The sequence below is a fragment of the Nanorana parkeri genome, unplaced genomic scaffold, assembly GCF_000935625.1.
Source record: "Nanorana parkeri isolate BGI_ZX_2015 unplaced genomic scaffold, ASM93562v1 scaffold759, whole genome shotgun sequence".
NCBI classification, from domain to species: domain Eukaryota; kingdom Metazoa; phylum Chordata; class Amphibia; order Anura; family Dicroglossidae; genus Nanorana; species Nanorana parkeri.
Genome location: NW_017307027.1, coordinates 627,262 through 643,914, shown reverse-complemented (window position 1 = coordinate 643,914; position 16,653 = coordinate 627,262). Strand labels below are relative to the sequence as shown.

At 44.1% G+C, this 16,653-nt stretch overlaps 1 protein-coding gene across 1 annotated transcript in view; it reads right to left on the bottom strand.

Moving 5' to 3' along the window:
* The window catches only part of ZBTB41 (zinc finger and BTB domain containing 41), a 16,991-nt gene extending 7,900 nt beyond the window's left edge, over window positions 1-9,091 (bottom strand). Inside the window, exons 1-4 of the mRNA XM_018564547.1 lie at window positions 8,053-9,091; window positions 6,153-6,360; window positions 3,840-3,909; window positions 1,838-1,985 (exon numbers count right to left, since the gene is read on the bottom strand). Coding sequence (XP_018420049.1) covers window positions 1,838-1,985; window positions 3,840-3,909; window positions 6,153-6,360; window positions 8,053-9,091 — 1,465 coding nt within the window. The remainder of the gene's footprint in view (window positions 1-1,837; window positions 1,986-3,839; window positions 3,910-6,152; window positions 6,361-8,052) is intronic.
* Between the last annotated feature and the right edge of the window lie 7,562 nt (window positions 9,092-16,653).

Sequence of the window (16,653 nt, the reverse complement as noted above, 5' to 3'; positions counted from 1 at the left end):
GGGGGGAAGTGTATGTAAGAGGAAATCGCAATATAGATCAAGTTATTTTTAATACGGTTAAAAAGAAAAGGGCTTGTGTGTCATTTATATAGTTGTGTTAATTTTAACAAAATTATTATTATTATACAGGATTTATATAGCGCCAACAGTTTGCACAGCGCTTTACAATGTAAGGAAGACATTACAATCACAATACAATTCAAGACAAGATGGTAAGGAGGACCCTGCCCAAGAGGGCTTATCATCTAAAAGGGAGGGAAATGCACACTTAAAGAAAAACTGCAGTTTTCCTTCAAATGTGCCCTCAGGCTTTTACTAGGTTAATGCCGCATGACCAGTGTAACTTTTAAGGGTTTACTAACATTAGACAGAACATTAGACAGAAGGATTGATGAAACACTGGTGCAATGTATAAGTGAATTCTGACTGAAGAGGACTGAACCACTGGCACCCCTGCCAATTAACCGTTTAAAGCTCTCTTAAGCTCTAAGTATTTATGGCACTGCCTTGGCAAACCACTGAGAACAATGGGTTTTTGAAGCTGAATCAATGATTCTGGAAAGAACTAAGCACTTCTGAGAGGTAGCAGTCTTGGAGCTGTATGCCATGATATTGGGGTGCAAGCACTGACAGTTCCCAACAGGGCAAGAATAAGGCTCGATTCAGGTCTTTGCAATAGTAGCTCCACCCAATACCGGGTACTACCGGTAGTTTGTCTCAGCTCATCTCACACTAGGTCAATGGCTCCCAAACCTTTATCACCTATGAGTCAATACAAATTGCACTGAGGTGCCTCCCTTCCTTAAGCTACCCATACACTGGTAGATTTTAGTACAAACATTCATACAGAAAATCTCATCAGAGACTTGACGAACGTCATTCAAAATTTCTTTTGATTTTAACATTTGATTTTGAAATGAATAGAGTTTCTCAAAGGAAAATTACATTCACTGTTAGAACTTCAATTGTTTCAGAATAAATTTTCATCCTGCTCCATCCATTTTTTTTTTGTCATTACAGTCAAAAATGTGCGTCCATTTGACACCATTAACCAGTGGCGAAACTATCGCCCAGGGGGGCTCGGCCAGGGCGAGGAACATAGGTGTCCTCCTGATGCCGTGCGAGCTGCCTGGGTCAATATGGCATCGCAGGCTGCTGGCTGTCACTGGCAGCTGTGAGGAGGAACGCGCCGCTGTCCAGATCACGGACAACCTGTCAGTGATCTATGCAGCGGCGCGTTCCTCCTCACAGCAGCTGCTGAGTCAGTGACAGCCAACAGTTTGCGATGGAGAAGGCCGGGGCCCGCCGGCGACAGAGGAGGAGGCGGAGAAGTTTGACAGCGGATCAGGGGTGACAGGTAAGAGGTGTGCAGGGGTGTGACCAGCCCACCTGAGACCCTGCAGAGCCCACCATAGTCTATGGTGGGCTCTGCAGAGTCACTCTCAGGTGGGCTGTGTGGGATTTCAGGTGGGCTCTGCAAGGGGTGTAACTAGAAATCACATGGCCCCATACAAAATTTTGATATGGGGCCCTGTGATTTCTAGTTACGCCCCTGCCATAGATTATTAGGAAATTGAATGAAACGAGTGAATTCTTTTTAACAAAATTCTACTGATGTATGGCCAGCCTTAGTCATAGAGTAAGAGGAAACGCAAGCGGACAAAATGTTATACACAATATTATTAATTCAATCAACAGCATATGTGCAGGTGCAATGTTAACATTGTTGACCCAACAGGCTGTATTCACACATTTTGCTTAAAGGGTGAAAACCCCTTTTACCATCTGATGTAACATCAACAGTATTAAAACTTAAAATGAAACAGAAAATCCATACCCAAATGATATTTTTCCTGATGCCTCAGTCTTTTGAAGCGAGATTTGAAGTGTTCATCGCAATAGGTGCACTTAAATGGCTTGTCTTGTGAATGAAGGATCATGTGTTCCTCTAAGTGGGGCCGCCTTGTGAAAGATTTATTACAGATCTAAGAAATGAAAGATATATTTATACAGGTTATGTACATTCACAATGTAATGTGATGATCACTAAAAGCAATCAATCACCTATAACAATACATGAATGAACCTAGGAAATATATTTACGAAGAGTCCTGATGGTACTACCTGTCTGTGGTTAACCTGTATATAGAGGATTACATTATATCTAAACCCGAGAACAAAATTGTAGTACATTGAATTTTTTTTTTTAAGGCTAAATACAGAAAATTTCTCGGTTGATCCGGACAGAAATTCAGTGTGCTTGTAACTTCCTTTGGACTGAACTGAAATCTCAAATAATGTTAGTAGCCTTCTCAACCATGTTCTGTGAACTAGAGAACACCCCACACACACACATAGTGGATATAAGGAGTGGGGGAAGTGATTGTAGTCCAAATCAGAAGAGCTGTCTAGAGTGACAATTCTGCTCCTCCAAAGATAAAGGACAAGGAGTGGTAAGCTACAACATATCACATTTATATTCTTGGGTTTAGATATTCATTAAAGGAGAACTATGAGATGAGTGATTTCCACTCACCTCATAGTTCTAGCCGACCTGTGACAATGAGACTGTCACAGGTCGGCTCAGTAGAACGGGAGGTGAGGGAACACATACCGGCGTTCGCTCACCTCTCGATTCTGTCACGGCTCTCTGCCGTGACAGGGGAGGGGCTGGATTCCCCTCTCCGATCTGCCAGCGCTGACTGGCGGAACGGACGGGGGAGGGGCGGGTACAGCTGGCTCTGCCTCTAGATAGGCAGAGCCAGCTGTCACTCACGCAGCTGGGCAGATCTCGACATCGATGTCGGGGTCCGCTCCGGCTGCGGCGTCTCAGTATACCGCGAGCCGTAGCTCGCGGTATACTGAGCTTAGGGTAACGGGAGGACGCTAGTTTGTGTCCTCCCGTTACCCTAAGGAGAACTATGGGGAAAACACTGACCCCATAGTTCTCCTTTAAAGTAAATCAGCATAATCAAAGGCAAAATTGGATTTGAAAGATTTATTACAGAAACTTATACATGCTCTTTACTTGCTTCTGATAGGCAGTCTGGCTTTTTTGACACTTATTTGTTTACTATTTCACAGACAGAAAATAAATATAAAAAGGAAGCTCGTCTTCATAAGGATCACGCTTTAGGGTCTTGGATTTTAGTTGCTGTGTGTTAGAACCTTAGTATTTAACCTTAGTATTTAACCCTGTCTTCGCGACTTAGTGGTTAGCACTTTTGCCTTGCAGCGCTGGAGTCCTCAGTTAGAATCCTGGCCAGGACACTATCTGCATGAGGTTTGCATGTTCTTCCTGTGCTTATGTGTGTGGGCTTCCTCCCACACTTCAAACACTTGCAGGTAGGTTAAATGGCTTCTGTTTAAAATGGCCCCAGTATGTGTGTGTATGTGGGATTGGGACCTTAGGCCTCATTTCTGCTTTTAGGGCCGGCGGGGAGAATCAGTGGAATCTCACTGCTGGAATTACAGGTGGTTCTGGACAGCTGTGGACACTCAGACTGTACAAAGTGATGACATGCTGAGTAAAGCTGCAGATGTTTGCCGCTCTTCACGCATCTCCACACATCCAGGGGAAATATGGCCGGCCCTGGAAGCAGCCGCAGGTGTCTGGAACCCCCTGTGATTCCAGCCGCAAGTATCCGCTGCCAGCCCTAAATGGCATGTGTAAATGAGGCCTAAGATTGTAATCGCTTTCAGGGCAAGGGGTGATGTGAATGAATGGTATGTAAAGCACTGTATAAACTGTTGCCGCTTTAAAAAAAAATGCCTGTAATAAAGAAAGGAAGAAATACTCCCTCAAACAAATAAAAACAAAATTCTTTAAAAAGACCTACATCACACTTCCAACCCTCACTCTTTAATCTCTTGATTGCAAGAAATTCTTGTGCTTTTTCTGCATGGAACCTGAAAAAAACAATAGTAAATATATTAGTCTCTGTTATTTAACAAACAATTGCATACATGGGAAAATAAACATACAAACAATCAAGACGGTTAGGACCTCTCCTGCCTGTGCGGTTATGTCTCAAACCTTTCACACCATTTTTAATAACAGCAACAAGTAACATCTAAAATAATACTGCACCAGAATATGGGGACAGATTGCTGCAGCAGTCATTACTTCAGAATGACTGTTTTGTTACAACAATCTGTCATCATATATAAAGATTGGGGCCATACACGGGGCCTATACAATCTGTTGCTCTACATATGAAGTCCATATTTTCCAAATGTTGGAAAATTAATTGTACTCTGCAAACACTGGCTGTAGAACAGACGGTAATCCCCATGCAAAGCTGGATGCACATTATACTGTATGCACAAATGTCTAAGGATAGTAAATGCAAATACAGAACACAACCAATCTGTCCAAGGGTTCAGTGTTTCCTCCATAGCAGAGTAAAGCTTTTATAAACCAGAAAGTATTAACATGGCTCATTCCATCACATATCCAAAAGTTAGAGAATTATTCCTTATTTCAGGAAAGTAGGCAGAACCATGCAAATCAGTCCTTTACACCCCAATAGCCAGATGCAAATCCAGAACCGCTGGTGTAAAGTGAGAGCTTTTTGGTTGCTTTTAAAATGATCATATGAATGTAACCATTGCTATCCCCTTAGCAGCAACGGCTATATTTATCTGTTCATTCCTTCCAGTGATATTTATTTCCTATGATCATCAGCGCCATCTAGTGGCCACAATGTGGTAATATTCCCATTCACTCTGTTTATTCCATTCTATGAAAAAACTTATTAAAGAACATTCGACCAGAAGAGAAAATCCACTAGGCAGTCTCACAACAGCTGGTTATCTTGCACAGAATGAATATACATGACGTTTTGCTGGATGAATATTGGGAATATATATGATAATTTTTTTAACTAGACCCTATATAATGCTGTTATACTGTCATTCCTGTACTATTACATCATGCTGACAGCAGAGGGCAAATTTATTAAGGTACCTATGTAAGAGAAAAAGTGTACGTAAATCCTAACAATGAACTTTATCCCTGAATACCCCATTCAAAAGCAGTTTGTTATATCTGTTTGTACATCCTGTTAGGAACAGTGAGCTACTAATTTCTAGTATTGAGCTGACAATGCTGCACTATAATTTCAAACATTGTTATCAACCCTGTGTGAGTGCTCCCGGTGGACTATACAACTCCCCTTCTTATGTTAGAACAACGATGAGAGGCGTTGAGAAGTCCTAATATGCTTCCTGTCTTAGGGTGACAAGGCTGCTCCTCCATAGATACAGTATGATAAGCATATGATGTCACCCTAGAGCAGGAAGTGTGTTTTTGGCAGGATCACAAGAACACAGCCACCACATCTAAGGACTTGTAAGCTGAAGTTGACAAGCACGTGAATGACACCACTCATTAGCATTAAACTTATTTTAGTCTGAAAAAGGGACACAGAAAACAATCTGCAATTTCTGTCTATTCACCTATAGAATAACCAGCAACTAAGCAATCCATTCTATTCATATCCAGGTGGGCAGACCCTCGTACTACACAGCTCTGGGTGAAGGATATTGTAGACTGTAATTTGTATGTGATCAGCGTAAAAAGTACCGTTCATTAAACTGCATACAATGTCGCCAAGATCACTTGTACAAAACAAGCGGCGGCTTTCCCGCTGTACATTTAACTCTCCTTGCCCACAACTACCCGCCCGGAACTGCATGTCCCGGGCATCAGGAGATTGGAATTCCACACCCCTGCTGCCCCTCTACTCCCTGCTGCCCCGAGGCCGGGCCTCGGTTGGCCTTGTGGGAAATCCGGCCCTGCTTACCCCTCAAAGGCAAATAACTAAAGATCTAGAAGATCTCTGTTTGCCATGCCATCTCCTTGGCTGATGTCATCCATTTCATGGCTGTCATGGCAAACCGGGCTTGTAGTTCCAAGGTAACTGGATAATGACCTATCAGTGCACTTTAGCAGTTAACAAAAAGGAACCAAAAGTGGGGCAAGTATTCTTCAACCAACCAACTACGTTAGTTGTAAACCCCCTTGCATTACTATAGACACGGGGTCTTAAGACGAGATTTCCATTGTTCAAGCCCTTGTTGTACAAACAATGCTCATTTCAGAAAACAAAGTGCCCACATGCAGTAAGTTTACAGTACAAATGGTTTACCTCTTGACATGTTTCACAAGGGTCTTCCTGCTTGCATGGAGCTTGCTGCAGAATGGACACTTGTGATCCTTTCTGGGAATTTCTGTCTCATTGTTGTGCCTCTTTCGGTGAACTGTTAAGTTGGATTTGGTGGAGTACCTCAAATTGCAGATGTCACATTGAAAAGGCTTTTCTCCTGTGTGCACTCGAGTATGGCTCTCATATTTACCTGGAAATAAATGGCAGTTCTAATATTTACACAGACTCCTCGAATGGGTTGCAAGTTTTCAGTGATAGGTGTATATACAGTATACTCAACACAGCTTTTACCAGCATATAACTATTCTCATTTAAGAAATTGCCATCGGTAAGAATCAGAAATCAACTTTTAAAATTGGTCATTCCACTTATTGATTTAAATGTACTCTCTAGCACAGCAGAGTTGCCTCTCTGAACAGAAAGGGCATGGGGCCATCAGCCCAATCAGCTGTAGGCCCAGGTATTCCCCACCCTGCAACCAAACATCAACAAAGTCTTTGGGGGATGCTGACACCATTGTGATAAACGCAAAGATGCAATTGGGGAAATTTATCAAAACTGGAGCAGACAAAATCTGGAGCAGCTATGCAAGGCAACCAATCAGCTTCTCTCTTCAGTCTGTTCAGTTAAGATTTGAAAATGAAAGAGAGAAGCTGATTGGTTGCCATGCATAGCTGCTCCAGTTATGATAAATTCCCTCCAATGTATTTAGTGCATGCTATTGCACAACACACCCAGTGTGCAGTACCATGCACTAGGTACACTGCCTTACCATTCATTTGAATGGCACCCCAACACAGTCGTGTGTTACAGCACAATACAGCAATATCATGGGTTGTAATAAAAGAAAGTAGAACATGCATTACCTTTCTTCACAGCAATATAAAATATAATGCACCATTTTGCCATACCATGTCTTGTGCTACAAAGCATGGGCACTAGGAGGTGCATTTAGGTACCATTCAAATGCTATGTTGTGAACATGATGTATGTATCTTCCACACCTGTATGCCATTTGCACCAACCCCAAAGCCTGCCTGAAAAAACTCCCAAAATTCTGCTCAGCTCCATCCTTTCCTGTGGGCAGGACAAACTTGCCACTGGGTGCTCAACCTTGCCCACAGCCCTGCACATGCACAGTGTGCTCTCTTACCAGTCACCATGGCTGAACTTAGTGCCTCAACAATAGAGAGAGAGAGCACAGTGCATGCGTGGAGCTACGAACAAGGATGGTGCTCACTCTTGCTTGGGGCGAATGCCCAATGGCTGGCTTGCCCCAGCCACAGGACAGGATGGAGCTATGCAAAATATCCGGAGTTTTTCGGTCAGGCTTTGATGGCATTGCAAATGGCCTACAAGTATGGAAGATACGTTGTTGCACTGTGGCAGCGACAGCCTGTCAGTGAGGATGTGTGCGTGCGTGGTGAAAGTTTTCGCCCAAGCTTGTGCAAAACTTTAAGTAACACCTTCCTCTTTCAACCCATTCAGCTGTGGCTGGGTCTTTCCCTGCCCTTCTGTTACACGTAGCTAGGAATGCCCCCTCCACAGCCGATTGGGCTGGAAAGGAGACGTGTCACTGACAGTTTTGAACGGACTCGGGCACACCAAGCCTGCCCACATCCCTATCTGTCAGTACTGTCAGACGTAGGGGAGTATGTGACCCTTTTGTCCCTTCCCTCATGATGCAGTGCTCAGCCCCTGAGTCACCAGGGGAAGGATCTATTAGCACTGTACACTCTGATACATTGACATGTAAGCTCTGATACAGCCTGACATGGAGCCTACACAGGGCTCTGGGTAAAATGATGGTAAAAAATCTCAACAAAACAGATTGGGAGGGGGTGCAGACGTGTTTGCAAAGAAGTCATATCAACATACTTACCAAATCGATCGAAGACCTTTTCACACTTTGGGCATTTTAAAGTCCTTTTGTTGTTAATCTGTAACACAATTGGTGCAAGACCTTCAGGGAAATTTCCAAAAGTAACAGAGTTTTCATTCTTTTGTTCAGATTCTTCTCGCTCCCCAACGCTTTGTCCCTCATCACCTCCTGATACCTCCTCCCCATACTCCTCTTCCACAAACTGCTCATTGTCCTCCACTGCATTGCCTTCTTCCTGCATCTCACTGTCAGAATCTTCTGAGTCTGTGCTATCCTGACTGCTTTTGCCCAAATCACTGCTTGAACCTGCACTCTCACTCCCCACATCTTCCGCATCGTCATATTTTTCGGGACTTTTCCTTTTACGTGTTGACTTCCTGGGGGACGAATCAGAATCCTTGGGAACATCTGATTGATCCAACTTGTGGGCTTTGTCCATATGGTTTTCCAGTGTTTTTTTGTAGCAAAAGTTCCGTTCGCACAAGGGGCATTTGTGACAGTGTTCAAGTTTACTCACGGACTCATCAGTTGCTTTTGGAGACGGCTGATTGTCAGCAGGAGGTGAAACTTCACTTTCAGCAGCCAGCAACTTAACCGCATCGATTATGTCCAAAAACTTTGCGGCCTCCAAGACCAGGTCTATTTCAGTCTCCAGCATCAAAAACTCTGATGTGTACAAAAAATTGAGCAAGTGTTGGAAGATGGAGCTAGTCACATGTTCTAAAGTCACCACGTCCATGTTTGGGTCCTTAGTTAGAAGGGCATGGAAGTAACTGCTGCCCACAGCCACCACCACTTTGTGCACTTGGAACTCTTTCCCTTCCACCACAATAACAAGATCGCAGAAAGAGGCTTGACGCTGGCGATCATCGTTCAAATATTTTAACAGGTTCCTGTTATAATTCAGTGAACTCAGGACTTTTCTCTGATCTGGAGCTCTCAACGCACTATGGGTTTCCACAGATGGGGGACTGGAGTCACACAGGGGAGCTGGAAAGTCTGTGACAGACGCCTTCTCTTTTCCATCAGGGGAGTCCATGTTCATTTTTGAAAGAATCTTTCTTCTTTTCTTCATGTTAAAAATACACAGACAGCAGTGATATAAAATGTTATCATTAAAAAATCACGTGACCTCATCACATGACAGGAGGATCTCACTTCCTGTAAAACAATACAAATAAAAGATGCAACAATCTTTAATATGTGCAGTACACTGAAGAATACATTTCACAGTTGCACATGTCAGTCTCAATCACTCCACTTCAAACTATAATCTCAGTCTAGTGTGGGCACTCAGATAGCCCTGCGACAAATGATCAGTCTTAACATTATATCATATCACCTCTAGTCCACCTCTTCCACCTTTCTCTTCTTCCTCCTAGCGTCTATCTCATCTTCCTTATTCTTGCAATGTCCTGCGTTCCAAGCCTCACTCTCACATCAAGTCCTGAGTTTCAAGCCTCACTCTCACATTCACTCTCACATCAGGCCCCTGAGTTCCAAGCCTCCCTCTCACATCAAGCCCTGAGTTCCAAGCCTCACTCTCACATCAAGCCCTGAGTTCCAAGCCTCACTCTCACATCAAAGCCCTGAGTTCCAATCCTCACTTTCACATCAGAGCCCTGAGTTCCAAGCCTCACTCTCACATCAGAGCCCTGAGTTCCAATCCTCATTTACAGAGCAGAGCAAGGGGTTCTAAGCCTCACTCTCAGAATAGTGTCCTGCATTCCAAGCCTCATTCTCAGATCTGTGTCCTGCATGCCAAGCCTCATTCTCAGATCTGTGTCCTGCATGCCAAGCCTTATTCTCAGATGAGATCAGTGTCCTGACATCCAAGCCTCATTCTCAGATCAGTGTCCTGACTTCCAAGCCTCATTTTCAGATCAGTGTCCTTTGTTTCAAGTCTCATTATCAGATCAGTGTCCTGAGGCATGGTCAGTTCTTTAGCCAAGCATTAAGTTCTGCAGCACTTGAGTTCGCTGAAGCAACTTCACTGAACGCTACGGCTGTGCAGTGCTAAACAAAATGGTGAAGGATAATATCTTTGACTAATAAATACCATTTTCCAATGAATATTTGGTGTGCTCGTCCCCCAAAACATTACATTGTAGGTTCCCACACTGTGTGGGTGTGTTATGATGTGTGTGTTTCATATGTGTGTGTGATGTGTTATGAGTTTGTGGTGTGTTTTTATGAGTGTGGTGTGTTTTATGGGTGTGTGATGTGTGCGTTTATGAATGTATGATTATGTGTGGGTGATTATATGTGTTTGTATCCGTGAGTATATAAATGTTTGAATATGTGTGTATCGCTATTTTGCCTAAGTCAGTGATGCTGAACGTTTTTTAAACCCCAGTGCCCAAACTAAAACACAATACCAAACTTATTTTTAGTGTTGGCACTTTGAGATAAATAAAATGATTTTGCGTTGCAGTGTGGACACTTGCGTTCAAAAACGTTAGCCATCCCTGTTCTAGGGCCTTTCTTAAAGGAGATATTTTGGGCTCAGCAGGACTAACTGTGGCATGGTGGATAATAATTGTTTCACACCAATTCCTGGAGGAGCAGCATCTAGCAGGGTCCATGGCACTCCCCCAGGCACCACCGAGTCCGGGGGTGTCACTCGCAATGAAGTGGCTTCACATATTGATGATTAAGGACGTGTTCACATGAGTTTCAGGTGCGGATTAGCAGACGCGGTGCTATGTTTTGCCGCGTTTTTGATGCGTTCCAGTTTTAAAAAAAAATATATATATTTTTTTTTGCTGGAGTGGGGCTGTCAGTATGTTAGCTGCTGTGCGTTTTTGACGCGTTTTGCGATTCCAGGCCGTTTCCTGACCATACAAAATGTGACATGCAGTATTTTTCTGTTGTAACGGACTGCGCACGTGAGAACTGTAGCCCATAAAACACATAGGGATACATTGGGATGCATTTTTAGTACAGTAGTGTACGGATCAGGTCAGCACAGAAAACAGATGTCAGGTGAACAGGCCCTAAAGCAGCTTTATGCCCCGTTCACATTGAGCGATTTATTGCGCGGTAATTCCCGCGATATCGCGGCTATTTACCGCGCTCCAATGCTTGGCAATGGGGCAAAGGGTCCTGCTGTCGCGGGTCATGTGTCGCTACAGCAGGACCCTTTTTGGAGCGGATTTTGCCGTGATTCAAGCTTGCTCAATGCAAGCATTTGCGCGATATCGCGCAAAATGCAAATCGCGCGATTTGCGAACCGCTCAGTGTGAACGGGGCCTAAAAAAGGAACAGATCTAAGGTGACTCCTCTCACCTCACAATAATCCTGACCACTCACTGCTCAGATTCAGCAGTCAGGTCCATATTCAGAGGAACCTCCATGTGCTGGCTAAAAACTTCCTCCCATGAATTTGTATGAATTTGAGCTGCACTCAATGCTTCCTCCAAATAAATCCAAATTTTATTACAATCCATGGGCCAGCATAAACATTACAAAGCTCCCCAGAACGAGAGAAACTCTTTACTTACCGTACATGTTTCACCCACAGCGCTTAATTGTAGGACCTCAGAGCTGTTACCTCAGGTGATCCTGCCTCCCCGCTGCTCCACTGGGATTGGCTGAGGGGACACTTGCTGGTGCTCTCTCTCCACAAGTACCAATCCCAGGACACGGAGGGTGGGATCTTTCCAGAATCACTGGGCAGACTCTGCTCTCTACCAAAATATAAAACTTCATTCCCCTCTCACTGCCTCAAAATTACCTGGGTTTCTTTCATTAGATTTTCATATGCCCCTGAACTTTGCCCACAAGTCGTATAAACTCTGATCCAGCCATCTTTACTGTGCTCTGCTTAGAACCACAAAGCCTTTGCTCCAAAAATGGCAGCTTCTTACTGCGCATGTGTGCCACAGCTTCATTCATAAGACCACGGTTGTCCTTTAATCTTCTGTTTTAGGCCCCGTTCACACCAGGGCGGTTGCAGATCAGCACGGTTTCCGTGTGAATTTTAAAAGGACGGTTTAGGGCCCAAAACCGCGATGAACAGCGCCGTTCCAATGAAAACAGTATGGAAACTGCGTTGATCAGCGCAGCAAAAAAGGGTCAGGGAGCAATTCAGGCAGGAGGCAGTTTGGATCGTGCGGGGCTGTGCGGTCGCATGAACAAATCCGGCCCGACGAACCGACCTGGTGTGAATGGGGCCTAAATTCCTCCGTTTGGTTTTGAAATGTGATATTAGAATTCCTCCGTTACCTCATAATTTGCCCTTTCAGAATCCTCAAATCCACGCTCGGTGGGGGAAACTCTCATCCAGCACAAAGCTGTTACATTCAGTTTCCTTGGGGAAGGTTTCAGGCGTGATTTATATTGATAAATGTGCTGGCATAGTAATGCACATGTGTAGCTGTAAACGGGCCCATCGAGTTTCCCTCTCACACTAAAGTGAGGCACATAGATGTGATCCACCCAAATGAATGGGATATCTACACAACGTGAATGATCGTGCAGCAAAAGAAAGAGTTTTGCTGCATCAAAATGGACAAGTGTACATAAGCCATACCGTACGTGTCTATCTTCCCCTCTTATTTTTTAATTTTCAAATCCAAAAATGTACTCTCACTCTTTTTGTATATTACAGTGAACTCTAAATTCCATTCAATGGTCATTTGATGTTTATAGAAATTAATTTGTGTTTAAAAAGAAGGGAGGAGATATCAGGAGAATGAAAAAAGAAAGCAGCAGTTCACTGCGCCTTTCATGGAGTTGCAGCGGCCAACAAAACAAAAATAACATGTTACATTTTAAATTATGAATTTGAATTTATTTAATAATGTTTTTGGGTTTGATTGCATCATATTAATAAAGTTCTAAAAAAAAAAGAAATAACTGAGCTGTTTGTCATGTGGTTTGCTTGTCTGTAATGGCTTGAGCTACTACCGTTTTTTTACTTATGTCTGCACAGAGTTGTATAAGAGAACCTGCACAACAGATGTCCGTTATTCATCTTTGTCGCAGTATGTTTATGTGGTTATGTCACCTGCTTATGTGTGGGGGACTTGTTATTTATTAATCTTTATAAAATGTTATTTGTTATTGTTTGCTTGAGTCTTATGACTAAGCAATTATTTATGTTTCATGTGTTTTATCTATTTGATTTTTTTTCAGTTTTATAAAAAATTTTGTCTTTTTTGGTAAACCATTAAAGTGCCACGGCCATTTATTTCCACAACTTTGTGTACTGTCTCATTATTTATGTTATTCTATTGTTATGTTATTATTGGATTTTTTAGGGTGGTGCCGCTTGCAATTCCATACAAACTGACAGTTTCGAAAACCCCGATGTAGGAGTAAGGAATAGTTAAAGGTTCTGTCAGCTTTCTCTTTGATTTGTGTGTCTGTGGAGGAGATTTCCCTTTACTTTCTTCCCCAGAGACACAACAGGAAATATTTTCAAAGTGAAAAAAATGGCTTTAGATCCACTTTAAAGAAGAACGTTACCTCCCAGTTTTAATTTTTAATGACCATGTTTACTGGTTTATCCACCATCAATATACTCCTGCACCCAGAGAATCCGCTCCACCTCAACTGGTCCTATGACTTGTCAACAGGGGGCCAGCTGAAAGAATCAGAAAGAGATAGTCAGGGCCCTGATGATGCACCATGGCAATTGGATTCGGCGTTCAAGTGTGTGCACCCGGACCTGCACGGTTCGGTTCAGAATGTAGCCACGTTCAGCTGCGTCCTCCCAAAGGGATGTACAGTAGGTTGAACGCAATTACACTGTGTACCTGTTCCTCCCAGGAGCAAGTCTCTGCACAGGCATGCACCCTGTATGGATGTGTACGCCTGTGTGTGGGCCCATTCACACCGGTACCGCGCAATGGTGAACTGGCCCTGAGTTAGCCCTATTATGTAAGCCCTGACATAGCAGCCACTATGAAACAACTACAACATTCCACAACAGAAAAGTTGAGTATATCATTTAAAGCAAGTCAGTACCTTTCAGTTTTCAATGTAAAAAGTGTTACCTAGAGTATAAGAATTGGATAGTTGTGTTTAATTAGTCTGACAGTGACAGAATACCTGGGAAATAGTTTTCTCGTTTATTACCTACTATACGTAGCTCACTCATGGCCACCCTGATTGCGGGCTAGGATGATGAAGAGAAATGGTACTCTTTCCCGAAACGCATTGACTGATAGCTGACAAGGTGTAATATGCGGATCCGCCCGCATTCCCGAAGTGGCGTAAGGCTCCGCCCACTCCTCAGACGTCATGCTGCCCGTCCACGCCCACAGGGCGGCGCCCCCTCCAGGGGCGTCCTCTGGCTCCTCCTCACCTGCAATCCACTTAAGGACTGAGTAGTGAAACGATCGGTGTCTCAGTATTGAGTTGGATACAGATGCTGACCATTCATGTGTAGCTGGTCCCTCTTGGAGAGCTGATTTTCAACCCAAGGACTCAAACTCTGGCTTCAGCTCTGTTGGGCAATCTTGCAGTGGACCGTTCATACGCAGCCCAGCTCACCCTCACCCCTGCTGCTACTGTGGACATTCACACCAGGAACTGAGGCTACCATCCCAGTGGATCCCCACACTACAAAAACGCAAGTATCATGCATTATGGCCAGTAATGAGAGAGCTACTTTATGCTCGCTGCAGATTCTGGGTAGATGACACAGAATTAGAGGCTATGTTGTGAATACTACTGCCAGTAAAATTTGAATACAGTGATTTAAACTGAAATAGTTTCTTTTGTGATTATATGAACTTTAAGTTGGACGCTATACGCAGTTGATTTCCATACAGGTGTTTGCCACCCGTTACTACAGATCTTACACAAGGATTCCTGAATACACATACGTATGCACAGACTTTCATCCTAGCCAGCAAACTCATGATGTATAGTGCATAACCCGCTGAGAGTTTGCATTGCTTCACTATCACCTCCACTTTTACCCTCATATCAGAGGATTAACATCCATGGAAGACAACCAGCAAATCAGGAACACTAAACAGACTGCAAGAACAGACATGTCTCATAACAAAAAAGGTAACATTCAGGGTCCATTCACACCAGCAGCATTCACTGAATTCAGCACATTGCGCCATCTTACTTTTTCTTTTTCAAACATTATTAAAATGTCACAAAGGCATTTTGTTCAGTTCGATTCACTCCAGTGTGTTGTGATGTATTGCATTACAATGCAATGTGGTTAAAAAAAAGTAGTGCATTTAATACTTTTTTTTTCAGTGCACAGCACTGCAACTTCATAGTAATCAAGGCAAAATGCCTGTCTGTGTTAGGAATGTGCTCAAAGCTGCCCAGTGAAGCCTAATGCACCTTGGTGTGAATGTGCCCTTAGGTTTTCCTATGGTGCATTGACTTTTTTCTGGGACGCATTCATTCTGCACTTTCCCATAAGACTGCAACATAGTTATTAGTGCAGTAAGCACTATTACCTTCAAGCATTGGAGATATTGCTTCTCTTTTGCAAGCATGGAGGTTTTGTTTATTATACTGTGGATACGTTTTTTTGCAAACACAGAACTGCGCTCCACACACAGTTATCTATATTTGCATATTTGAAGTACAGCCTGGGTGACAACCATTTTTTTTTTTCCCATAGATACTGGGGATGCACCGATAGCGATACTACCAGTAGTATCGGTATCGTTGCCGATTGCAAGTTTTTGGGTGAGCACTCTTACTCGACCAGATGCTCCTGACGCTTATCCCGATAAAGGAACTTCCGGTATCAGGAACCTGGGAGGCGAGTCATTGCACGCTGCCTGGCCTCTTGTTTGGCTGGGAAGCTGGCTCCATGCTCCCTCGTCACCAGCGAGCATGGAGCCGGCTTCCCTGCCGATCAGGAGGGCGGGTAATGACTCGCCGCCTGGCTTCCTAATTAGTCGGGAAGCTGGCCAATCAGGAAGCGGGGTGGCAAGTCATTACCTGCCCCCTGACTTCCTGATTGGCCAGAAAGGCGGCTCCAAGTTTCCTCGTCACCTGGTGACGAGGGAGCATGGAGCCAGCTTCCCGGCTAATCAGGAAGCTGGGCGGCGAGCCATTACTTGCCGCCAGGCTTGCCGGTTAATCAGGAAGCAGGGTAGTGAGTCATTAAACGCTGCCCAGGTCCTTAAAAGAGAACTATGGGGTAAGTGTTTTTCCCCATAGTTCTCTTAAGGGTCACAAGAGGACATATACTAGCGTCCTCCCGTGACCCTAAGCTCAGTATATCACGAGCTACAGCTCACGGTATACTGAGACCGCCGCAGCCGAGATGGATCCCGACCATTACTGTCGAGATCCACCCAGCTGCGTGAATGACAGCGGGATCTGCCTATCTAGAGACAGAGCCAGCTGTACCCGCCCCCTCCCCCGCCCGTTCCTTCAGTCAGCACTGCAGGATCGTAGCGGGGAGGGGAAAATCCCTTCAGGGAGCCGAGACTGATAGTCACGGCCCTCTGCTGGGACATGATTCATGAGTGAGCGAGCGACGGTATGTGTTCGCTCACTTCCTGATCTATTGAGCCGATGTGTGACAGTTTCATTGTCGCACATCGGCTCGAACTATAAGGCTGAGTGATCTTCACTCACCTCATAGTTCTCCTTTAATGGGACTTC